The 25,762-nt window shown below is 38.2% G+C and overlaps 2 protein-coding genes across 2 annotated transcripts; both read right to left on the reverse strand.

The window, feature by feature from the left end:
• Positions 1 to 449: 449 nt before the first annotated feature.
• tor4aa (torsin family 4, member Aa) lies at positions 450 to 6,859 on the reverse strand. The gene is made up of 4 exons (XM_054612323.1): positions 6,755 to 6,859; positions 6,513 to 6,558; positions 3,697 to 4,164; positions 450 to 2,822 (listed from the first exon to the last, which is right to left on the reverse strand). The coding sequence occupies exons 3-4, from the start codon at positions 4,162 to 4,164 to the stop codon at positions 1,965 to 1,967; spliced, it is 1,326 nt and encodes a 441-aa protein (XP_054468298.1). The 5' UTR covers positions 6,513 to 6,558; positions 6,755 to 6,859; the 3' UTR covers positions 450 to 1,964.
• A 2,476-nt stretch (positions 6,860 to 9,335) lies between these two features.
• Positions 9,336 to 24,932, reverse strand: brap (BRCA1 associated protein). The gene is made up of 13 exons (XM_054612312.1): positions 24,574 to 24,932; positions 23,624 to 23,785; positions 22,756 to 22,984; positions 21,706 to 21,895; positions 20,605 to 20,718; positions 19,352 to 19,500; positions 18,337 to 18,412; positions 18,108 to 18,246; positions 17,479 to 17,588; positions 17,301 to 17,390; positions 17,115 to 17,218; positions 15,608 to 15,747; positions 9,336 to 11,278 (listed from the first exon to the last, which is right to left on the reverse strand). The coding sequence occupies exons 1-13, from the start codon at positions 24,650 to 24,652 to the stop codon at positions 11,055 to 11,057; spliced, it is 1,806 nt and encodes a 601-aa protein (XP_054468287.1). The 5' UTR covers positions 24,653 to 24,932; the 3' UTR covers positions 9,336 to 11,054.
• Positions 24,933 to 25,762: the final 830 nt, after the last annotated feature.

A 25,762-nucleotide genomic window follows, 5' to 3' on the forward strand; every position in this document is an offset into this window, starting at 1 on the left:
GAAAGCTTTTTGAATGAAGCTGCGAATATCTGTTGCCATTTTTTTTACTTCATCACCCTAAAAAAACACAAAAATCCTCAATTTGAATAAATAATATATCAAACTAACTCATTAGTCTTTTTTATTTAATCATCTTTCTGTAATGAATATAATTCAGAAAGTTTTTTGATTGCAGGGGAAAAAAATGTCTTAAAAGGCTAAACACAAACAGAAAACATCTTTATGCTAAGCTAAACTAAGCTAACTGGCTACTGACTTTAGCGTAATGTTTTCCCGTATTATTACTTAATATTATTATTACTTAATATTATCTTACTCTCCAAAAACATACAAATAAGTAAATCACCCAAAATGTCAAACTATACCTTTAAGATTTCCCTTTTTTTTGTTTTGTCAAACAAAAAAGCCAGATTATACTTTGCCAGGAAAAATCTCACAGCCGTGTTTAATTGGTGTCTTTTATTTCAAGGCACTCACTTCACATTAAAGTTCATATTAGAAATATTTTGACCGTATAATACCTGAAAACAGGACATTAACATTTACATGACTCATCAAATGTCATCAGGTCAATGAAATATAATGTACTATAATGCGTAGATCCATGAAGAACTATTTAATAAATAAACTTACTTACTCTGTTGACTTGCATTAATAAAAGTCTGAATCACATTTGACATTTAAAAACCCCACAATTTTCCAGAAATGTGTGTAAATGAAGCATTAAAAATATTTAAACTTTCCCTTCTAACATGAATGAATATTGGACTTACTCATCTCCTACTGTGCCTTGCTGAGCTGTCTAATATGTAGTAGTTGTGATAAATGCAAAGGGATTAAAGGGTCAGTTCTACAAAGTTATTGGAATTCATCCACAGGGGAACATGAATGTCTGAAACAAATGTTGTGAGAAGCAATCCAATAGTTGCTGAGATTCACTCCAAAAAAAATATGTTAACTTGCTTGTAAGACTAAATGAAAGGTCAGGGGATCGATGAAATCAAAAGGATTCATCCTCTGAGGACCTTGAATATTCGTGCCAAATTTCATGGCAATACATCCAATTGAAAGATATTTCACTCAAAATCACTTATATTAACCTCTCGATGGAGCAAGATTATAAATCAGATGATCACCAAAGTCACTATGATTCATCCTCTGGGGAACATGAATGTGCGTACAAACTTTCATGCCAATCCATGCAAAAGTTGATGATATTATTCACTCAAAAACAAAATATGTTAACTTGCTTGTCGGACTAAATGAAAGGTCAGGGTATCAATTATATCAAAATGATTCATCCTCTGAGGACCTTGAATGTTTGTATGCTATTTCTGGTAACTCATCCAATTGTTTGCTGAAATATTTCACTCAAAACCACAAAAAAAAGTCAGATGATCACCAAAGTCATCAAGATTCATCCCCCGGGGAACATGAATGTCTGTACGAACATTCCATCCAATCCATCCAATAGTTGCAGATATTTATATTTCAGTCACGATCCATCTGATCGACCAACAACGTTTCCATTCCAAGATGATCGACAGACCTCAGTGTCAACAGTTTTCACTTCAGATGTTATTTTCGGTTGAAAAAACGCCCATATTGTTGATATTAAGTTGTAAGCAAACTAAATCCAACTTCCCACTGTGGTCTTTACGTGGAGGCAAAAAAAAAAAAAAATGGTAAAATGAGAACCTAAACTCTCTGCAGGAATAGACAATAGAACTCCCTTTAAGTTTGTGGGCGTTTTCAAACCTCTTCACAGGAGTCACGCCACATTGACCACGACATCCGAATGTCTCTTGCATCCTTTTTTTTCATCCTTTCAAAACTACTCTTCAAAAGCTGAGGCTCAGAGTTGTGTCATTCAAGTTTCATAACCTCGACTCACTTCTCATGCACCATTTCTTCATGCTTTAAAGAATGTCAACCATTTCCATAAAATGTTCCTGCAGAGAGTCTCACAGCAGGTTGACCTTGGCCACCACTTGCTTGCAGCCCGTCTGGGAGTATTCGTGACCCCCGACCTCGGGGTGATATTCGATCTCCCCCGCGAGGCGCTCTATGTTGGTATGATCCGGGTAGAACCCCTCTCGAGTCATTTCCTCCAGGAAGCACTCCATCACGTGACTTTTCTCCAGAAGGGCCAACGGTAAGATGTCCGCCTCCGACCACAGCGGGTGAAGCTTCTCCAGAGTGTTGCGTAGTATCGGCGTCAGCTCCTTTACCAGGTTACTTTGGCGACCGGATGACGTCATCGTCATGGAAATACTGGAGGAGTTGTGCAGCATGTGTTTGGTGATGTGGGCGTGACCCAGGTTGCTCAGGAACAGGTAGACGGCGTTCAGGTACTCGTTGGATTGCTTGGTGGCCACGAGCTGCAGCAGCGCGTCCAGGATCTCGTCGTGCATGTGCTCGGCCTCGTCGAAGATGAAGAGAGGGATCTTCTCCTCCTCCTCCGCCCGCTCCACCGTCTCCGAGATGAGCATGGCGAGGTCGCGGGCGCACCGCAGGGCGTCGGCCTCCTGGGGGCAGTGGTGGAGGACGTAGTACTGCAGCACCAGCGTCTCCCCGACCACGGAGCGGAAGTGTCCCGCCAGGAGGCGTCCCAGGTGGCTCTTGCCTACACCGCTGGGGCCGTGCAGCGACACCACCAGGGGCTTGTTGTGGACGTAGGTGGACAGGTAGTCCTTCAGGTGGGACAGCAGACCGTCCACGGCGCCCTGCTGCCCGAACACCTCCCTCCTCAGCGTCTTCTCCAGCCCCTCCAGGTCATACTTGAGAACGTGGTCATCTAGGTTCTCGATGGCGTTGTACACCTGGAAAATAAACACGTGACAGATATTAATATATAGCTGAGTGCCACACTTTACTGTTATATACTAATAGACGAAACTTGGATGTCAATCAAGCTGCAACTTTAGAAAGTCACCTGTCAAAAAAGTTTTTTGTGATCTTGCCGTCGCCATGTTGTTTTTTTCCCAAACAATGAATGAAAGTGACCATATTTGGAGGAGGAGTGACGTAGAGACGCCGTATACGTCTCTGGTGTGGACCTGTCAATCAGTGTGTAGCCCCGCCCTAAAGCATCCCCTGCTTTATGGTCTGTTTGACTCTAAATGGAGCATCATTTACTAAATGAACATCATGCTGTATTGAAGAAGACTTGAAACTAGAGATTGAGACCATAAACTCATGTTTACAATGTTTACTGAGGGAATAAATCAAGAGAGAAGTAGAGTCATTTTCTCATAGACTTCTATACAACCAGAGGAGTCGCCCCCTGATGGACAGGAGAGAGAATGCAAGGCTTCACTCAGCAGAACTGGAGGTTCCTGCCTGGTTGCACCACGTTGATATAACGCTGTGTCATTGCCTTTTTTATTTTTAGCCTCCTTTGTTTCTGCTCAGCTTCTGACATCAGCAAACGGCAACACATTTAGACCGGTTAGAAATTGCTTATTTCATACGTAAAGCTGTGAGTTCCCCACGACAATGAAGCATTCAGAAACAGTCACGCCCGATTAGCTCAACAAAGAGGCAGTGAGTGATGGATGAGCGGACTCCACTGAATAGCGCCTGCAGTTTAGGTAATGACACGTGACTCACCAGAAATACATCTTCTTGTGAATGAACGCTGACATGACGGAGCATGTTCAGTCTATATTTACACCCTGTGTCGTTAACCTTTACCTGGACGAAGACGATGGCGAAGAGCAGGTAGAGGCAGTACTTGGCTCGGCTCTGCTCCTGCTTCGGAGGAGCTCGCCGCCCACCACTGTTGGGAAACAACACTCCTCTCCTCCGCCTCCTCTTCTTCTTCTGAGGGACGGATGAGGTGGAGGAGAACGGCGTGAGTCCGTCGAAGGTGAAGATTTTGGGGCTGGTTTTCGACGGCGCTCCATCGGGGTTCCCGTCTGCTCCGAGAGCCAGCAGGGCCATCTCTTGACGCCTCTTCTTCATGGCCTGGTACTTCTGTTTGATGCGTACGACGGCCCGCAGAGACGAGGAGAAGCTGGACAGACCGGGGACGGCGCTTTCCCTCTGAGCTTCATCTTTGTCTCCTTCGCCGTCCAACTCCGTGTCCATCTCTTCGTCCATCTCGCCCTCAACTTCTCCCTCTGTGTGAGAGGCCGAGGTGCTGCTGTCGCGGTCGCTCATCTGCAGAGAGAAAGCAGCTGTTATCAGTATTTTTTATATTCAAAATGGATCACAGAGTCACTGAGTCACTCGTGGCGTCAAACCCTCGGCTCTACGGAGAATGTTAGCATCTTTCAGCTCTTTGTTTTGGGTTGAGGGCCTGTGTCCTTTTCCCCGTGGCCGCTCAGAACGTTTGAAGTTAAAAATCTCTGAACTTTTCAAAAAAGTGCTGGTTCTTTGTCCGTCTTAAACTTTATATTTTGACAAAGCCCATTTGTGGGACCAGATCAACCTGAATGTTGACAGTGATTGTTGTGCTTAAATCAGCGTATGCCATGTTCTCCTTGCTCCAACGTCACGCCTTTTAGATTGAGTTGTGACAAACTCATCTATATGAAGTATTACCCATCCTCCGTTTGGTGCTAAAGGTTAAAAAACAAAGTAAAACAAATAGAAAGTATCCCAAATAGATAATAGAAAGCAAAGGGGCGATGCTAGTCTATCATACAACAATTAAGATAATGTTGTCATAGCAACATGAAAAAATAATTCTGATCGCTTTTTTGTTGAAACACTTGGATGAAATCCTTACAAATGCAAATTAACACTTAACCTCATCAGTCAGGTTTGACCGGCTGCTTGTTGTCAAACCATTTTCATGCGCCTATCCAGGGCGAGGTAAGTAGAGTATCCGGTTTTGGGGACCTCAGAATTTGCTCTTTGCAGATGATGCGCTTCTGTTGGCTCCATCAGGCCGTGACCTTCGGCACGCACTGGGGCCGTTTGCAGCCGAGTTTGAAGTGGCCTGTATATGAGTCATTACCTTCTAGGTCTGAGATCATAGTTCTGAGCAGGAAAACGGTGGATTGCACCCTCCGGGTTGCAACCAAGCAAGTTAGTTCAAGTATATGCTTTTCACGAGAAAGGTTGAAATGGAGTGTGAGGCGCATGGGTTCAGTGTAAAGCTGAACTGCAAACGAAAGCTTTCAAATTACCGTCAATCTACGTTCAGACCCTCACCCATGTTCATTAGCCTTTTGTAGTGACCATAGAAGCCTTTAGTTAGGCGTTTTTGCATTCGCCAACTTGGATCTTGAACAGAATATATATTTCCGTCCTATGTTGTTCAGTTATATACGTTTATTGTCTCAACATCATCCAGGTTTGTTGTAACAACCACAGACTGTTATATTTTAAATTGGTTTGTCATGCTACAGAGCATTAAAAGAGAAGCATTTCATGAATTTGCCTCGGCTACTTCCTCTTGTCTGTCTGGGAGGATTGCAGCACAGTAAACTAACAGTAATGTGTGAGGAAAAAGAGAAGCTTTTTATGGATTCATGACTGAAAACACGATGTCTGGTGCAGCTTGAGTGGATTCTGTTGAAATAACTGCAGTCGATGCCAAATTCCTAAACACAGAGCTGATAAGATAACTTTATAGATCCTCACTCCCTAAACTCTCTTAATTAACTTGTAATTTAAACTTTTACATTTTTAATCTGATGAGTCACTGCTAAGTAACATGTTAACACAGTATTCCGGCACAGAGCTGCTGCTTTTGGATATTCAAATCAGGTGATAAATACTTTGGAACTGTTCCTGCAGAAAGAAGGAAGTGCAGTTCATTCAGGAACATTCTCTGGCTCGTGCTGCTATATAAAGTAACAAAAGGAAGCTTTGTTACAGCTTTTACTTATCAGTAAATCTTACTAGAGTATCATTAACTCTCTAGAAGTTTTGCAAACCGTGACGACAAAAAGTCTTCATGCAGCTTTTAGATAAAGTTGTGGCTGCACACTTGTAATTCTGACTACGGTTATACAGTGAATTCTTAAACTTTGTTGAATTATCGTCAAATAATTCAATTAGTCTGCAAAATTGTAGATAAAAGATGTGAAATGGAGCCTGTTACACACTCATATCTGTGTTTTTAAAGCATGCAGTGTGAGTAAGAGAAAAGGAGGAACTATCAGTTACACCCAGAAGGAGGTCAGGCTAAAAAACGAAATGTGCCAAATATAAATGAACACAATCAATACCCCAGTTAGTCATAAATTCTTGGAGTATGTTTCTGTAACAAAGCAGGGAGGAATATTAGTAAAAAAACAAAACAGTGCATGTGACTGTGACCAGGTTGTGATATTAATGTTGGCTCAGACGCAGCTTCCTTTCTGTTAAACATATCAAACTGCTCTTTGACTTCAGCACAAAAGAATTCAGCAAAGCTCTCAGGGGGAGACAAAGAAAAAGACAGTATGATTGGTCTTTTTTTTTCACATGCAAGGACCTGAGAGGACCGGCCGCATTCCAAACATTTTACAGCTCTTTGGTGATGTTTGCTGTGTAAAGTAAAAAGTAAAAAATACCTTCTTTTTCTTTTTCTTTTTTTCTCCCGAGTTCCAAAAAATGCAGCTGAAACACAAACAGAGGAGACACAAGTTAGTAGCTTTCTTAAAAAGAGAGATTTTTAGGAGTGGAGTTTCACACAGAAGAGAAGACAGGTACTGAATTACTGCCTCACACCTGGCTGCAGAGAGAGAGAGAGAGAGAGAGAGAGAATGGGAGGTAAAGATAGAAAAGAACATGCAAGAACAAAGTGTTTTCTTACCTCCGATGTGGCTCAAATGTTCGGGGCAGCTTTCCTTCAGTCCATATCTGTGAGAGGAGAGAGAGCAGAGCGGCCTCACACAGGAAGAGACCTCCTCTCTGACTATCTCACCTCCTAAATCCTGTTCTCAACTATCTGCTGGCTCCTCCTCTGCTCTCTTCCTCTTTTATTCTCTCATTCTTTTCTCCCCACTTTCTGCTCTGACACTTTACACCACGCTGGCTTTATGCAGCAGCTACTCACTTTCACTCGTGACTTTAAAACTAACAAAAAACAGCTCAAATTCACTTTTTGTTTTTCACGTTTCATCATCTTCACAGTGGAATGAAGGATAAGCTTCTGTTATTAATTTCAACACTTTTGTATATGAAAAAAAGCAGAATAAAGTATTTTTCCAAGTCGGGGTCTTAGCTAAGTTTATCTATCATTTTAATATTTCCTTTTAGTGTCAAAAAGATCTGTGCAGATACTAAAACACGTAACACTGCTGAGTGTCTAGATGGTTATTTCGTGGTTGTTTCTTAAGCAGGAAACGTGTGCACTAGAATGACTCCAGTGGTAACTACAGTAAGTACATTCACTCAAGTACATATTTGAGGTACTTGTATTTGAGTATTTCCATTTTATTCCACCAGTGCATTCATCTGACAGCTAGAGTCGGTTTGCAGATTGAGGTTTTACAAAGAATGTGATCATTAAATAAGATACGGTGAAGGTTAAACAGAATATGAAGTGGTCAGCTCCAAATCAGCATTCAAATGCTTCGTACATGTTCATGCACGAGTGATAAGAGAGTCAGAAAGAAGATATTCTGTTTTTTTCTGCGGAGACACATTGGTAAATCTTATTTTCCGCACTTTTGAAAAACAGGTTTGAATATTATAGTAAAATTCTGCCAATAAATACTCCTAAATATTACACACTGGCCCTTTAAGTTTAGGATCTGAATAAGTTTTTCTGACGCTTTATGATGAAATTAAAAGTCAAACGTAAGAAGAATTTAGAGGACGAGTCTTTGATCTGAGAGAAAGAATAGATTTTTGATTGAAAACACCCCAAAAAAATGTTGTTTTGCAAATAGATTAAAGATGTTAGGGGTTGCATTTAGAGTTGGAAAGAAAAAAAAATTCTTATTCTTTATCTTTTATTCATTTTTTAAAGCCAGAAAAAGTCAGAACATTTGCTGTTTTTCCACTTCTGAAGGACAGGAAAGTAAATATCTTTCTGTTTTCATACAAAACAGGCAATTTAAATAGTTTCACTTTGGGCTCTGGATAACTTTAATTAATTTTGTGATGTTAAAAAATAAAAATGACACATTGATGATGAAAAGTGACCTCTAGTTTCAGCAAAATTTGCGTGGGTGTGCAGATATTAAAAAAACTGTATTCTTGGGATATAAATAGAAAGAAAAAGAGGTGTGGCAAATGTTTGCATATTGCATCATTTCCCCACAACTAAATGTGTGAAAACAAAACTGTGTGCCCGCTGTACGACACAGAAAGTCAACCAGAATACGGTAAGCTTGGTGTTAAGAGTCACATCAATAGAAACCACAAGGCTGAGAGAGAGGAATACTGCGTGGACGGTGTGAAAAAGAACCGGAAGCATTTATCATCCTCCGTGACACATCCAGCGCCTGTACACAGTTTACGTCCAACAAGCTGCTGAGAGTAAACTGTTGACGCTGTCAGGAGGAAGAGGAGGAAGAGGAGGGATTAGTCATCCTCGGGGCAGATGTGGAAGTTTGCTTCTGCAGCAGCCAATCAGACGACTGAGCTGCGACATCATCAATGAAAAACTGCACTTTGAGGAGCACACTTTTATTTTGTTGCACGATACATTCAAATGTTTTTGTGTCACTCTGACAACCACGTGGTTCACTTTAACACCTCGTCAGTTCATCTCAGAATTTATTAAACTTATTTAATGTTCGAGCAAACAAAGAAAACTGAAATGGTAAAAATAAAAAAATGCATTCAGAAAAACTTTTCCTGAAATTGTGCCGTCCAGTTAGGATGTTTATCAGCTGCACTCTAACAAACAAACACACACACACACACACACACACACACACACACACACACACTTGTAGCCACATCCTTTTCCACACGTTACGTTAAGAAAACTAGAACTCTTCTTTCTTAAAAAAACAACAGCTGCTCTCTGGCACTTCTGATTTAAACTCATGCTCCGTTCCTGCTGAAGCTCATAACAGTGAAACATTGGAAATGATTCACTTATTTCATTTTCTTGCTGAGAATTAGACGAGAAGATCGATACCACTCGTGTATCTGTGAGTTAAATATAAAGCTATGCTAAGACAGTTAGCTTAGCATAAAGCATAGAAACTAGATGCTAGCTGTTGCTTGATGCCCCCCCGCTTCCAGTCTTTATACTAAGTTAAGCTAACAGGTATCAATCTTCTTGGCTTACTCTTATGGAAGTCATGAGAGTGAGCCAAGTGAGAAAAACAAACAGAACATATTTTTGTGTGATTTAAATAGTTTTCTTTTTTGTGTTTAAACACAATTTTTGCAGGATTATCTTTCTAATTTCTTGATTTGATTTTTTCTTTTCATCTGTAAAATAAATTGAAAAAAAGTTATGGTAAGATAATTTAAGAAAAGAAAATAATTAATACAGTTTTTTTTCCTCTCAGGGCTTCCGTACGTTCTTGGCCAGAAAGCGTTTATTTCACAAATGCCCGTCAAAATGCATCTTGTTTTCTATCCGTACAGTACAAATGACTTTATGAACCAAATGGTTTAATAAAAGCACAAACATGTCCACTGAATTAAGGCCTTCAGGGTCCGTCTAAAGCTTTCACATGAACATTTTGCAGTAATAATGTTTCTCTAAGTAACAAACTAAATGCAAAAAAGACTCAAAGGAGTTAAAGGGCCTCCTGTTTCTCCCTCTACACTCTGACCTCTAGTTCAGGGTCGTACCTTAAAGGTCGTATAGATCCCACCAATGTTGTCAAAATAGGTCATGTGATCGTTTCTTTGTATACAGGACAGACGTACAGACTCACATCACTCACAGCTTTAGGTCAGAAAACAGAACCCAGATCAGCTGCCCCGTTCTCTCAACTCCTTAACTGAAGAAAAAAAGTAGAAATACTAAGCTGTAAAAATACTGCAATACAAGTCCAAGTCCTGCAGCCAAAACCGAAAAAGTATCAGCAGCAAAAAAAGTACCAAAAGTACTCTTTCCCCTTTCTGAGTGTTACTTTAAATTATTGATTATTACTGATGCATTAACGTGTACGGAGCTTTTTAACGTTGCAGCTGATCAATGTGGAGCTAAATTGAACTTTTCATTCAGATTTATTTAATAAGCATTTATAACTAATTGATAAATATCTTGTTTAGTCTAACTAACTGTCCAAAATCCCCAAATATTCATAATATTATTTAAATTCAAAGAAAAGCAGCAAATTATCATATTTTAGAAGCTTAAACCAAATCATTTTTGAATTCTTTCCCCTAAAAAAAGACAATTAATCAAATAGAGGCCGATTAATTTCCTGTCAACAGTCTTAATTGCAGCTCATATTATAATCATTTATCATATTTTGTATAATGATTATATTGTTTTTCATGTAAAATATGGTTCTGTAAAGTAACAACGGCTGTAAAATGAGAACAGTGGAGTGAAAACTACGTCCTATTTTCTACTGAAACAAAGTGGAGTAAAAGTATAAAGTAGCACAAAATGAAAATACTCCAGTTGTGTACAAGTACCATAAAATATTACTACGTTTTGGAAACCATTGAGAAAAAATGTCGGTAAAAATAAAAACATTTCTGCATTTTACTGAAGAATAAAACACAAAAGTTCTGAAAACATAAAAGCAAACATTCATCTACCGGCTTCTGTTTCTCACATTAAAGAAAACAATCTTTATATTTTAAACAGACTTTATATGAAGTACTTTAACAGGGTATTAAAGTGGGAACAAATGAACATAATTTTGACTTTTTTGTAATTAATAATCTTTTTAGAGCTGAAGGTATTTAACTGAGATGTTAAATACATCTGGAAAACAACAAGCGAGTGTTTTTGTCTGTAATGACGGAGACCTCCTCCAGCATGATCCACTGTTCTTCACGTAGAAGATACATAAAAGGTGGGAAAATGTGCAGGTAAATATTTAATGTCTTCTTAAACAAGTTGAAGCTTTAGAGTCTTTGTTTTTTCTCCTCGGAGTGCTTTCAAAGACGACGCAGAAACGTGAAGAATGGAGCGCCGTCATGTGTCTGATAGTCTTTTCTAGCAGGTTCTCCAGGAGGTGTTACTTCCTCTTCCTGCCTCGGCCCCTCCTCCCTCTGCCGGAGGAGGAGGCGGGGCCTGCTCCGGCGCCGTCCGACGGGCTGGCGCCGATGTTGATCTGTCCCTCCTGGATCTCGCTGCGAGCCTCCGGAGGAAGGTGTTCGATCTGCTGCTGGGCCTCCAGGTAGAACATGACGTCCCTCAGCTGCTCCTGGAGCTCCGAGATCGCTCCGTCTTTACACTCACCTGGAGGGAAACACGTTAAATACACGTTAAATACACGTTAAATACATGTTAAATACACGTTAAATACATGTTAAATACACGTTAAATACATGTTAAATACACGTTAAATACACGTTAAATACACGTTAAATACATGTTAAATACATGTTAAATACACGTTAAATACATGTTAAATACATGTTAAATACATGTTAAATACACGTTAAAGATGAAGATATACTCTGGGAGTTAAATACAACTGTCACAAAGGAAGAGGAAGATTTTTTTAACCTACAATGACAGCAGCGGAAACAAGATGTGAGCACATCATTACGAGTTACATCATGATGCGTTTTGTAACATAGAAAGGTTGCTCATAGATGGACAAAATAAAAACAGGAACTAAACAGAAATAAGAAGAACTTTTATAGAAATCTCAGAAAACATTTTAAAATAAATAAATATTTAAATTAGGGGACTAGTAAACTCTTTGCTCTCCGTGACTCAAATGAAAAATATTCTACAGAATGTTTACAACCTCACAGCTGTGTGAACTTCCTGTCTGAACAAATAATCAAATAATCATTTAGATCTTTGAACATGAGAAGAAGAAAAAAAGCTATAATATCTTCATAAATGATGAGTAACTATTATAAGCAATATTATGTAATTATACTATGTGCAATATAACTTTTTATTACCTTTCTATTACTTCTTATAAACTTATATTTTTACTCTTGTTTTGAATCTTTGTTGTTGTAATTTACTTTTTCTATTTTATTTATTTTCTTGACTCTTATTGCTTTCTTGTTACTTTATTATTCATATATGTTGAATTTTTATTCTAAGCTTGTTGTCATTCTTCTGTTTTTTGTTCAAACTTTGGGACGAGAATTTCCATCAGGATTAATACATTTCCATCTTATTTCATCTTAAATATGGGACCAATCAATAATTAAAAAACTTCTAAACACCCTACTTTTGGTTTTCAGAGAGCCATAAGTGAACTTACGTTGACAGATATTATTGATGTGCAGACTGAGGAGGAGTTAGACATCCTGTGCTAACCAGCTAAACCCAACAGGGAGAAACACTAACGTGACGTTAAAAAGCAGAAGCTGCTGAAAAGATTAATAACTCTGCAGCTGAAGGAAGTCAGATTCCATCAAAGTGGATGTTATCAGGAAACTGTAGCTCAGAGTTTAGAACTTGTGGCTTTAGCTCAACAAACATGTGTAAACTTTTTTGGATTCTGAGTAGAGCTGAGTTTTGGTTCTTGACACCTTTTATAAATGTGCAAGTTTGCAAGCTAAAGATGCTAATAGCGCTAACAGAGAGAAAAAGGTGTACGCTGCGCTTCTATGACGACACTGTCGCTCTGGACGGCGGTGTCTCATCAGGTGGACATCACTCCACCACATCTTTACTGAGACAAGAGTTGTTTTCTGCTATATTAATGTTCAGAATGTTAAATGAAGCTCCTTTAAAGGTATCGACCGAAATAACCAAGCACCAAGTAGAATTCAAACTTTTTTTGTACCAAGATCTAAATAAAAAATAAGACTATTTGTATGGTTTTGCTCGCAGACTATCACAACAATCGTTCTTTGATTTAATGCAACATGTGGTGTGGTGAAGGTGAGTGCGGTGTATTTGACAGAGTTGGCAGGTCAGCGTGCCGAGACGCCACCAAGTCCAGCGGTTCGATTCCCCGCCTCCTACTGTCTGCATGTCACTAGGAGGCCGTAGCGTCCTGAGATAGACACGGCACTCCGGGCGCTTTGAAGCAGCACAGAGGACAAATGTCATGTATGTGACAACAAAAATGATATTTAGGTTTGAGAAAGAAAAGGTTAAACTGCACGAGTGAGACGTCTGACAAAAGTGATGACGTGGTGGATGTAGATAAAAAAAGAGGTTTCAAATGAAGAAGTAACTTTTCATCACGCTGCATCATCAGGTTCAATGTGTCCTAATCTTTTGTTTATGACCAAATTCCTGCAAAACTAAGTCTTTAGGAACCAACTTTACTTTAAAAAATGTGTTTATGTCATATCGCCTGTGCGGATGTAAATTAGCTCTCTAGCTACCTGTGAAATGTGGATTAATGTGCACTGTCCCTGGTAAATAAATAATAAAATATAATAAAATAAAATACAAATGTTGGTAGATAGCTTGTCAACATATTTTTTTAACTCTCAAAACATCAATATCGTTCTCCAAATCAAATCAAAGGAGAAGCTGACCTGCTTAACTTAATCTGAATCTAAATATCCGGAGAATCACTTCTCTTAACGTAATCTTTACGGAGCAGTGAACCAGAAGCAGCGTGGATCTATTTACACAGAGTGTTGATTTAACTTGAGTCAACTTAACAAAGTGAGCTAACAAAGTGTAAAGCATGAGTGTTACCATAACAACCCTTAACTAAACTCTGACTACAGTCACTAAAAAACTTTTCTTCGTTCACGGTAGGAAGTGAACATTAAAGTACAGTATATATATAATATATACACACATTTTTGGTTGTGTTCTTACGGTGTGTGTATACGTTTTTGTTTCTCAACGTCACAAACCGTGTGTGTGTCTCTTCCACATAGAACGTTTGTTTACACCGTCCTCATCCTCCGGGAAGGAAAAATACAGGTATGTCTAAACTAGAGAGCTAAAAGTTTCCGCTCAAACCTCTAAGCTGACATTTAGGTTTGGCCCTCAGGCAGCAGAGTGCTGAATGTCAGTGTGTATGCGGTTCAAACGCTGCTCTTTGATGTTCACATACTTCAAACACACACTGACAGAGCTTGTGTATTAAATGCACGCTTTATAAAACTTTTCCTGAAGACGTTACAATAAAATTAACATGATTTTTTACTTGTACCAGGTGGACTGAAGCTGATTTGTCTACGTGCAGAATATGACTCCACATAAAAGTCTGCAAATATTAGCTTATAAATGAGGAAGTGATCTCTCTGACCGCCGGCACCAGAAACTAAAATAACCCGTCTACCTTCAGGAACATATGATCGTTTTTACTCCACGGGAGAAAGCGAGCGGTAACATTAACGATGGTTATGGTGCAATAAACGAGCTATTGTATAGAGACGTCTCTTTATTTTAATTGATCGTTATCGGATGGATTAACCGTGATTAAATGACTGAATTTGACTGTGTTTTGTTAACCTCAGCCTGATGGTTTCGCAGCTCTGTTCTCCTGTACGACTGCACACGGTGTGAGCATGTATTTAAAAATGAGAGGTTAGAAATGTGGGAGCACCTCAGCAGAGGTTTGCAAAAGATCAGTGTAAAAAACATTCAGTTAGCAGCTTTAAAATGACAAAATGTCTCCGCCTGACAATAAGCAACATTAATGTAACGTAAACCAAAATTAAACTTGTTTTAAAGCTGGTTAAAGGTAATTTTGCAGCTGCTGTCTGTACTCAAACAAAGATCATCTATAAGGAAACATGTTGTGTAACAGAGTGAGACTGTTTTCAAAAAGTCACGTCATCCCAGTTAAACTTTAAATCAAAGCAGTAATTTAAGCTTCTAAATGTTGTAGTTTTAAAACAGGACCTTAAGTGTTTGGATGGAGGTTTTTCCTCAAAGGACTGAGATCAGGGTTACTACAAAAGATTATCAGGGAAACTTTGTATCATAATTACACTCCTCGCTCTTTTGCCTGCAAAAGTCTGCCAGATGACGAGAGGTTGTTTGCACAAAAAAAGTACAATTTGTAGTTCGAACAACAGCCAGCAAAGATGCCAGCATTTGGGGGACATTTTGGAAACTGATAACGAAACTAGAGAAAGACTGCATCTCTAAGGGTCAACTTTTTTTTGATAATCTTTGGTTGTACATTTTTTTACCTAACATAAAATGTAGTATAAATACATCAGTCAATGAATAGTTGACCTAACATAACATTTGCATTGTGACAATAGGTGATGCTAACTTTCCAACGGGTAGAAATCTCACACTTTAATTACGCAAAGCTGGTTGAAAAGTTTCCCTTTAAATTGGGACATCCTGTGTAGTTTTGTGCGACTGAGAAGATATCGTAGTATCAAAAAATTACAAAAACAGCTTCATATTTAATGAAATAAACTCAAAATTTAGAAACATTTGTTTAAATGTTTCACTCATTTGTTGTGTTGTTAAAAATGAAAATAAGAAATGTTTTTATATTGAAGTATCGCCATCGTTTGGAGCAAATCCTCCACCATCATCCATGTTTTTATACCAGAATGTTTCTGTGTGGTGACCGTTGTGTTGTGATGAGTGGCCAAACAATTATTACATATGTACATCAGTTACCGCCTCCTCTTCCTCTTCCTCTTCCTCCTCACTCACCGCTCTCCTTTCCTTTGCGCTCCTCCTCTGCCAGCTGGGCCTGCAGCTGCGTCTGATTGGCTCTCAGACAGCGGTTCATCTCCTGCTCCTCCTTCAGCTCCTGACTCAGCTTCACCACCCGAGTGTGCAGCTGAGTGCACCTGAGCAAAAAAAACAAAAGTCTTATAGTAAAACTTTTTTTTTTTTTATTTTTAGGCAGTTACGACTTGTCATAACAAGAAAAAAGCATAGTCAACTGACTATTATAAAAATATGAGTCAGCATGCAGAAAACCAAGAGACTCCTGATTTCAGTCTTTTCCTGTTTTGACATGTTTTGCTTTCTGCTTTGAAAACAAAGCTGTATTGTTGCACAGAAATACTTATACAAAACAACTTAAAACCGCTTTTCTATCCCACTTGATGACCCATGATTCATCGTGTCAATTAGAGAAAACACAAGTGTGTACTAGAGTTGAATTCTTTGCATTGAGATCAGGTTATTTCCAGAGACTTTTACCTAAACCGATTAACGTTTCCGGGGAGGAATACCTGCAAAAAAACAGGCATGTGATCTGTTTGCACTTGTGTTTAAGAATATTGTGTTAATTCCCCCTGTTTCATAAATGTTTTTGAATATTTTAACTGTTGTTTAAATGTGCTCTTTTTCTTTTTTTGTGCATGCTCACATATCTGATTTACTTTGTGTAAAACTGGTAAGAGGATTTGATGAAAAGTAGACGACTATTTGATTCTGTACAGCTGGCATTGTGTGTTTTTCCCACCTCGAGAGAAAGTGGTCTTGTAAGATGAATTGTTGTTCTAGTAAAAATAACATTTTACATATATATATATATATATATATATAAACTAACAAATATGAAAGTAAGTTTAGGAGAGAGCGCCGTCGTTTTTGTGCGGCCGCTCCGAGCTCTCCAAGCTGAAAATCTGTGAACTTTTTCAGAAACCTCTGGTTGTCGGTGTAGTGAATGTAGGAGAAACTTGTTTTTGCTCTCTGTCTGTCCTGATATTTATAATTGAGACAGACACTATCATAAAAAAGACAGAAAAGCCCTTTTGTTAAAGCAGATCAGACGAGTCAACAAGGATTATTGCTGTTGAGTTTATGCTTTTATCGCCGTACGCCTCGTCTCTTCATTGCTCTAAAGCCGTCAGATAGATCACAGACATGATGTTCCATACAAAGTATGAAGTCAAGCATCCTCTTTTTGGTGCTCATGGTGAAAAAACAAAGTCAAACAAATAGATAGTAGCCCAAAGAGATAGTTAAAAGCAAAGGGGAGATGGTAGTCTATCATAAAGGGGTGATATGGGCTTTTTTCGATGATGATTTCTGCCAGAAAAAGATGCTACGTGAACATAAGGCCTCATGTCAGAAAACAATTGAATCAGTGTCATTTTAATGGGAAGTAATTATAGTTAACCTTCAGAACGAAAAAATGTGACAGACTCTACTTTAAAAAAAAAAAAACATGGTAAAAGAAACCGATGTGCCAGACTTCACCTACTTTTTCTCGATGCCCTGCTTCTCTTTGCTTATTTCTCCAAAGCGTCGCTCCAGGTTGTCGCAGCGCTCCAGAGTCTCCTTGAATTTAACCTTCATGTTGTTTATCTGAAAGGAACGTTAGAACAATCAGATAAAAATTAAACCTTCTAAAAGACTTAGTGTCTGCAATGTTTGTAGCACTCAGTACCTCCTCGGCCGTCTCCTTCTCCAGGTGAACGATCTTATTCTCCCAGTAAATCCTTTGAGACTCCAGTTGACTCGTCAGCAGGTACGAGTACTGCAGACATGGACGATTAGTTTTAAGTCATGCATGTGTTGATTTAAAAAAAAAAAAAAAAAAAAAAAAAAAAAAAGGGGAAGCTTACTTCTAGTTGAAGCGCATCTATTTTCTCAGCGTGGCAGGTGTCTCCTTCACACTCGTACTGAACCATCTTCCCGTCAGTCTTACTGGCCACCAGCCGATGAACGTAGTTATCTGAAACAACGGAGATCACAACGCGATGGTCAGATAGAGTAACAAGAAACACTTAATTTAAGGTTTAAATTATGTGTTCAGACTATTTTCACCTCTTTCTGACGGAGAACTGAAGCTGTTATGTATGCTCTCTTCAAAGACACAAGACTCCATTGACAAAAACATTCATTTTACCTACCAGAACACATGAGTTTCTAGTCTGTTGCTTCCTATATCTGTGTGTTTATTTTGTACTTTTACTTCAGTATGTTTTTGAATGCAGGACCTTTAATTGTAGCAGAATATTTCTACACTGTAGTATTACTAGTTTTTCTGAAGTAAATTATCTGAGATCTGAATATTAGCAATAACAATTTAATAAAGTGACGACTCTCAAGTTGTTTAGGCTATCTGCTGCCCTCTAGTGGACACATTTGCAACTTCAAAAGTCTATCCAAAAGATCTAATTGATGAGTGTACCACTAACCTTAACCTGCTCAAACACATAAACACATAAACACACAAACCCAGAGTCCGTACCTCCTGCGTAGTCCCACACGCGGTGGTTGGTGAGCTGCATGGCGTAGGTGTGCTGCGTCTCCTCAAAGTGCTTGTAGGCATGCCGGCTGACGTAGCGGCCGCAACCGATGTGACCGCAGATCAGACAGATCCACAGGTTCTACGGGGAGAAAACAGAGAATCACGGGGGTGAGGAAAAAGAGGTTTTAATAAAAAAATAAAAAATAAAAAAAGGACTGGTGTCAGTTACCTCCTGAACTCCACACTCAAAGCACTTGTTCTCCTCCACCGGTTCTGGAGTTTGACAGTATCGACACACAGGACACCTGGAAACAGAGCAGAACACATTCATTCTATTGTAACAAACACGTGTGTGTGTGTGTGTGTGTGTGTGTGTGTGTGTGTGTGTGTGTGTGGCTTTGTGAGGAGGACAACAAAACAAAAGATCACATGACACGAAGCCCAGAGAACCAACTAGTGGATCAAGTATCACCTGATTCTGCTCCTTTATTTAACAGGCTGGAGATCAATTCTGTATTTACACTAAAGTTAAGAAAGACTTCCCTTTATAAAGCTGTCATGGCTAATATTTAGTACTCTGATTGTCTAATAAAGTAACATTTGTAATACTGCAGTGTAGGAATACTCTGCTACAAGTCAAAGTCCTGCATTCAAAATGTTACTTTAGTAAAAGTATGAGCATCAAAGTGTACTTAAAGTACCAAAAGTAAATGTACTCATTATGCAGAATGGTCCATTTCAGATTCATATATCTTATATTACTGGATTATAATAAATGATAGATAAATGTATGCATCACTTTAATATAATAATATAGTTTAATATATAATAATACAGCATCAATTATTAGCTGATTTATAGTTTTTATTAATAATCTGAATTTAATCTGAAATCGAAGTTGTCAAATACAAAGTTACATTCTTATTTTTATTGTTATTTTTGCCCTATTGTTGACATTGTAGAAATAGACAGGAAAGTAATGACATGTATGTTATTAAAGTAATTAAAGTGATAGCGTAAATATCAATTTAATGTTGCAGCCGGTAAAAGTGGAGCTCATTTTAATGATTTTATAAACTGCTGGGTAGCTTAATCTTTAATATCCATCATAATTTATTAGTGGAAAAGAGGTCAGAAATGAGCGTGTGTGTGTGTGTGTGTGTGTGTGTGTGTGTGTGTGTGTGTGTGTGTGTGTGAGTGTGAGTGTGTGTGTGAGTGTGAGTGTGAGTGTGAGTGTGACTCACGTGGCGTCGTCCCACCGCTGCAGACACTGGCTGTGGAAGCTGTGGTTGCAGAGAGTGGTGAGGATGCCGTTGACGGACTCGTCCATTCTCTCCAGACACACGGTGCACTTTGGCAGCTCCGTCAGCTCCATCACCGGCAGACTGGCTCCCTGAGGGGGAGGGAGGGAGGGGGGGGGGGGGACGGGACATCGCCATCTTATTTTTTTGCAACCAGTGAACAGGAAGTGAACATAAACTCATGTTTACAATGTTTACTGAGGGAATAAATCAAAAGAGAAGTAGAGTCATTTTCTCATAGACCTACTAACATTTGACTAACAAATATTGTCATTATCCATTGTTCCGATGATTACTTTCTCATTTAATCAATTAGTTTTTTGAAATTCTTCATTTTTTGTTACAGCAGTATATATTTAAAAAACAAACATCAGGACAAGAGCAGTTTTGTTCCCTCTGCAAATCAACAAATGTATGAATTTCGGGAGGTGTGCGCACAAGAGCAATGAAAACACGTTTTTGGAGACTTGAGGGAAAATAGCATATAAATCAATTATGTTTTCTTGAATCAAACAACACTACAGGGTCATTCAATCAATACCAGAAGGAACTGAAATGTTTCACCAACTTGGTCCAGAATTTAGTGACACACCTTTTAGAAAACAAATAGAAAGAGTAATCTTTTCTATAACATAAATAGCAATATCTATTGTTTTTGTGAGAGGGTTCAGGAAGTTACCAGCGAAATCAAAATATTAAACATTTACTGGGCTCATCAGGACGATGCCTGAAAATCAACATTTCCCTAAAAATAATATAATGTAAATAATATGTAAAATGTCATGCTGTTTAATGCTTTGTGAAACCAGAAAATCACTGGACGCTCCAAAAGAAATACGTTTATGTCAATAATCAGCTTCCCAAAAACCCACACTGTCAACAAATCAATTTGTTATTTGGTCGATAAAATGTCATAAAGTAAAAAATGGTCCAAGGTGAAGTCTTCTATTGGGTTTTTTTGTCTGACCAAAAGGCAAAAACACAAAAATATTCAGTTCACAATGACAAAAAAATGAAAAAAGCAGAAAATAACTCATTATCTTACATGTCTGCTTGAAACATTTATTTTCATTGATCAATTAATTATCAAAATAGTTACCGCTTATTTCTTTTGTTGATAAACCAACCGTTTAAATTACAGTTAATAGTTCCTTTTAAGAATAAATTGTAGAATCTATTTTCAGGGTTATTTTTACCTCTTCAGACTTTATGACCTCGGCCCGCTCCACATAAACCATCTGGCAGACTGCGTCCTCGATGGAGTTGAACTGGCGTCCGTTACACGCCGTGTAGAAACTGTCTGCGTCTGCCTGAAGAAACAAAACAGGAAGAAGAAAAAGAAGATGTCAGACGTTTAGAGGCAAAACAAAACTCCATATACATTACAGACAGTCCAAAGTCTGAAGCTGCAGACGAACATGACAAATGTTAAAGACGTTATGTAATGTTATCAAACAGAAAACTAGGAAGTCCAGATTTTCTGAGCTTCCTTTCAGAACTTGAACACAGCACAAGAGATATCAGAATCAGCTTTATTGCCCATGTATGAATTTGTATACTAGGAATTTGACTCAATAAACAAAAAACAAAGGCAACAAAGAAGAACTAATGTGAGCATAAACATTTACCTTCTATGTACACAGAAATATAAATGCAAAAGTATATATATGAATATAAAAACACATAAACAGTGACAATAAAATGACGTAATAGTGTAAGGATGCATGAATAAGTATGATAAGGTCGTCACAGGATACTTTATGTTCATGAGGTAGGTGGAATATGTATGTATATAATTATATATATATATATATATATATATAAATGTAGGATATATAGGTCCCGGATTATTGCACACAGATTTGTTTCTGACACTGTATGATTTTTTCAAGTGTTCATCAGAGTGACGGCCATCTTTAGGCAAAGATAGGAGCAGACATATGGTGTTAAAATATTTACAGAAACCTCCTTAAAACTTTTCTTCAGGTAAAATGAAAAATTTGAAATGTTGTTGAAACCCTCCTCCAAAGCCAAATTACAGTTTCCATCCACGTTTGTCCAAAATATCATCACTTCATCCTTTTATCTTGTTAGACGTTTGTGTGAAATTGTCATAATTCGCACATGAATTCTTGAGTTATGGCCTGTGAGGTCACAGTGACCTTTGACCTCCAAATTCTGATCAGACAAATTTGAAGAAATTCCTTGCCTGAGATATCACGTTTAACAGAATGGAAACCCCAAAAACATACCGCCTCATAAGAATGACAGTAACCCTGATCATGCTGATCTCTCACCTGCGAGCAGAACTTGATCAGAACCATGTACTGGTTCGGGGTGGAGTCCCGGATGATCTTCATATGCTCCATGACTTCATTGAAAGGCGCCAGAAGCTTCATGAGGTCGTGGCTGGTCATGGTGGCGGGGACGGTCAGGATGCACACCATGGCGCTGCGTCGCACGTCCTCAGTCAGAGACGTCATTTTACTGCAAGAACGACAAAAACAACTCAAATGAAACAGCAGGAAACCTCTGAAGGTTTATAAATACGGATGGACAATTTATTAAAATAAATGACAATAATTATAAAGCACAATATTTGTGGAAGAAAATTATATTAAATCAATATAATTGATATTCTTTGGAAAATATTTAGCCTGACTTATTAATACTTTCTCTTCAAATAACACAACTGTTTGATTTGATCACATCAGCGTGATTATTCTGTTTAAGTAGTCTGAAGTTAGAAGGAACACACAGCATTATATAATAATAATAATATTTATTTTGTATAGCGCTTTAGAAAAGGTACTAAAAGACACTTTACATGGTAAAAACAGAAACAGTAAAAGCAATAAAAATATAAACACAGAAAATCAATTACATTATAACAGTTAAAAAAACAAAAACATTACAAAACTATCCAAGGCTGAAAGCAGATTAAAATAGGTGAGTTTTGAGTGAAGTTTATGTGGCTTTCAATTTGAAATTCCACACCAGAATGTCCAGATTTTGTCTGAGTGATACTGTGAGGTGGTCTGATATTATTCTAAAGTTAAATCATTTGGGGGGGAAATTTTCTTTATTATTAAATTTGACTAATTATTCAAACTATTGAAATACATTTCATTATTATTTTCTCTAAATTATCATTCATTTTATGCATTATTAAATATCTATTCATTTTGTTTTATTTATCTATTTATTTTAGACAGATTTACTGACTTTTTGACTTAAGGTCGCTGTTGTTTTAAAGTCCGTTCTAAGACGAACTGCAAAAATGAAATAATATGAAAACACGTCCATCCTTACGTTGTTTATGAACCAACATTCCAGGTGGGACTCACTTGGTCTTGTAGAGGTGCATGATGCCGTGGATGATCTCCACCGACGGGTTCCCGCTGAAGAAGGAGATCTGGTCGGGCAGCTGTTTGGAGGGCGAGTCGGGCGTGGCTCCGCTCGCCTCGCCGTCCTGTGAAGCCCCGGTTCCCTCCAGACCGTCTGCTTCAGTCCGTGCAGCCTGAGGTTCTCCATCCTGCTCTGAGGAACCACTGGGGTCTTCACCTCCTCCCTTATCTGGACGGGGAATTCAGCAGTTTGAAAACAGTATTTCATGTGTTTAAATGGGAAAGCTGCTAATAAGTCTGTATAAATATGTAAACAAATCCCATCAATACTGTCTGACGTCCTGTCTGTGTCTCTCGGCTCTAAGCACATTAGTTCCTATTGTTTATTTATTTTTTAAGGATGCAAGGCAAGTTAATATATACATCACATTTCACAACAAGGCGATTCAAAGTGTTTTACATAAAATGTTAAAAGCATCGAAACGTGCAAAAGAAAACAAACCATTCATTAAAGAGCCACGTATTAATCCACATTTGGTGCTCTAGTGAGTATGTGTATGTGGGATTGAGTCTAAATAAACTACAGTGTCTGTTTTCATGGTGATGAAGGAACAACAGTGAGGCTCATTGATATAAATTGAGCTCTATGTCAAAAAGAAAGAAGATACATCAGGATTTTATACACAAATAATACAAGTGAGTAAGATTGATTAATGTTTGTTTTGGACTTTCCATGAGATTTGTTGATACTAAGAAACACATGAAATATTTCCAGCCTTTAAGACCTAGTTTTAAACAGACTCTAATCTGATAATAACGATAGAATTATTATTCCTTTCCAGCTTTAAAGCCTTCTGCATGTTCTTACCTGGGCTGGGCTCAAAGGTTTCTATCACCATGTCCCCCATCGCTCTGCTACCGATGTGTTGGTGCAGAACAGCTGCTCTCTCCAGATCCGTCTTTCCACTCAGAGTGTGTTTGGCTACACCCAGAGCTTTCTCCTGCAGCTCCTTCTCTGACATGCCCTCAACTGAGGATGAGAGGAAACGAGAGACAGGACAGAGTTTCTGTGAGCTCGAATGGACAAACTGGACCACCGAGTATCACATCAATGCATCATGTTCCATCAGAACCTCACATGTTCCTGTGAGAACCTCGTATCTCTAAAAGAACAAACAGCCTGTTTTCAGCTTTTTAAAGAGTTTATTTATCTGAAGAAGTAGGAGGATTTTCTCAACACATGAAGGAAACACTTCATCCTTCAGTTCATCACAAACATTCAACATCAACACATCTGGAGATACGAGGTTTTACCTGAACAGGAAGGGGATGAAAAACTGTCATCTGAGAAGAAACTAAAGCTGACAAATGTAGTAAAAAGTACAATATGTACCTCTGAGATGTAGTAAAAGTACAATATATACCTCTGAGATGTAGTATAAAAAGTACAATATGTACCTCTGAGATGTAGTAAAAAGTACAATATGTACCTCTGAGATGTAGTACAGTATAAAGTACAATATGTATAAAGTACAATATGTACCTTGATGATGTAGTATAAAGTACAGATATAAAGTACTTTGAGATGTAGTACAGTATAAAGTACTTTGAGATGTAGTACAGTATAAAGTACTTTGAGATGTAGTACAGTATAAAGTACTTTGAGATGTAGTACAGTATAAAGTACTCTATGTGCTGCATGAGGTAAATAATGATGTTTATTTGGTAAACAAGCAGCTAACAGCTGATGTTCCTCGTTAGCTTCTCGTTAGCTTCTCGGCTAACTCCCCACACTGTGCCATTATCAGCTGAACTCACCAGCAGAGTACTGGAAACCCTGAGGACAAGGAGACTGGTCGGCCAACTCCAGACGGATAACCACCAGAGACACACTCATGTGTCACAGAACAACAGAACACTCCTACAGAGAACAACACAACCCGGCGACAGCTAGCTAGCTAGCTAGCTAAAGCAAGCTAACTAGCTCACGGCTAAAAGGATCAACTAGCCGGAATAAAAGAAAAAAAACCACTTCGCCCAGTTAGACCAGTATGTCAGTCATACTGGTGTATCTGCAGACTAGTCACACAAACATTGGTTATGTTGTTTTAGCAGCTAATACACTGTAGCTGTCTGAGCTAACGCTAGCTCCTGAGCTAGCTCCTCAGCTGTTTGTAGCATGGTGCTCTTCTTCGTGGGTAAAGTGATTCAGCAGTTTATTGACCTGAGGCGCAGTGCTGCCGCCTACAGGATGTAACGGTGTACTGCACCCGTAAAAGATTTAATGATGGATGGATGGATGGATGGATAGATAGATAGATAGATAGATAGATTGATATATAGATGGATAGATTGATAGATTGATAGATAGATAGATAGATAGATATAGATTGATATATAGATAGATAGATGGATAGATTGATAGATAGATAGATGGATAGATAGATAGATGGATAGATGGATGGATAGATGGATAGATAGATAGATAGATGGATAGATAGATAGATAGATAGATAGATAGATAGATAGATAGACATATATAGATGGATGGATAGATAGATAGATGGAAAAGATAGATAGATAGATAGATAGAAAGACAGATAGATGGATAGATATTTTAAAAAACAAAGTTTACACCAAAATCTAAGATGAAAAATTCAAACTTGAAGAGAAGTTAAGATTTTAAAAATTCAAATTCTAACAAAATTCTCATTCTAATTATTTATGCTTTTATTTGCCTTCATATTAATCTGCTGATAGTCAAACTATGTTGTTTTCCTCACACTACAGCTTAGAGGACACTAGTTGTTTTTTTAACCAAGATAATTGATTAATCTACTGTTAATTGTCTCAATAAATCATTTTTGTCTAAAACATGTAAGAAAACTGTTAAATTTGCCCAAGAATATTGCAAAGGTGACTTCTTCAAATTGTTTTGTTCCACTAAGACAAATCTTAACATTCAAGCAGCTACAAGTGAATGTTAGAAATGACAAAAACAATTAAT

This window comes from Anoplopoma fimbria, chromosome 14, assembly GCF_027596085.1.
Source record: "Anoplopoma fimbria isolate UVic2021 breed Golden Eagle Sablefish chromosome 14, Afim_UVic_2022, whole genome shotgun sequence".
Lineage (NCBI taxonomy): Eukaryota > Metazoa > Chordata > Actinopteri > Perciformes > Anoplopomatidae > Anoplopoma > Anoplopoma fimbria.

Excerpts from the sequence above, each read along its gene's own strand:
- tor4aa (XM_054612323.1), bottom strand. The coding sequence starts at position 4,164 with ATGAGCGACCGCGACAGCAGCACCTCGGCCTCTCACACAGAGGGAGAA. Across the intron at positions 2,823-3,696 it reads TCGCCATCGTCTTCGTCCAG|GTGTACAACGCCATCGAGAA; the intron begins GTAAAGGTTAAC and ends TTTATTTTCCAG.
- brap (XM_054612312.1), bottom strand. The coding sequence starts at position 24,652 with ATGAGTGTGTCTCTGGTGGTTATCCGTCTGGAGTTGGCCGACCAGTCT. Across the intron at positions 21,896-22,755 it reads ATGCACCTCTACAAGACCAA|TAAAATGACGTCTCTGACTG; the intron begins GTGAGTCCCACC and ends TCGTTCTTGCAG. Across the intron at positions 15,748-17,114 it reads AAGCAGGGCATCGAGAAAAA|GTGCACTCAGCTGCACACTC; the intron begins GTAGGTGAAGTC and ends TTTTTTGCTCAG.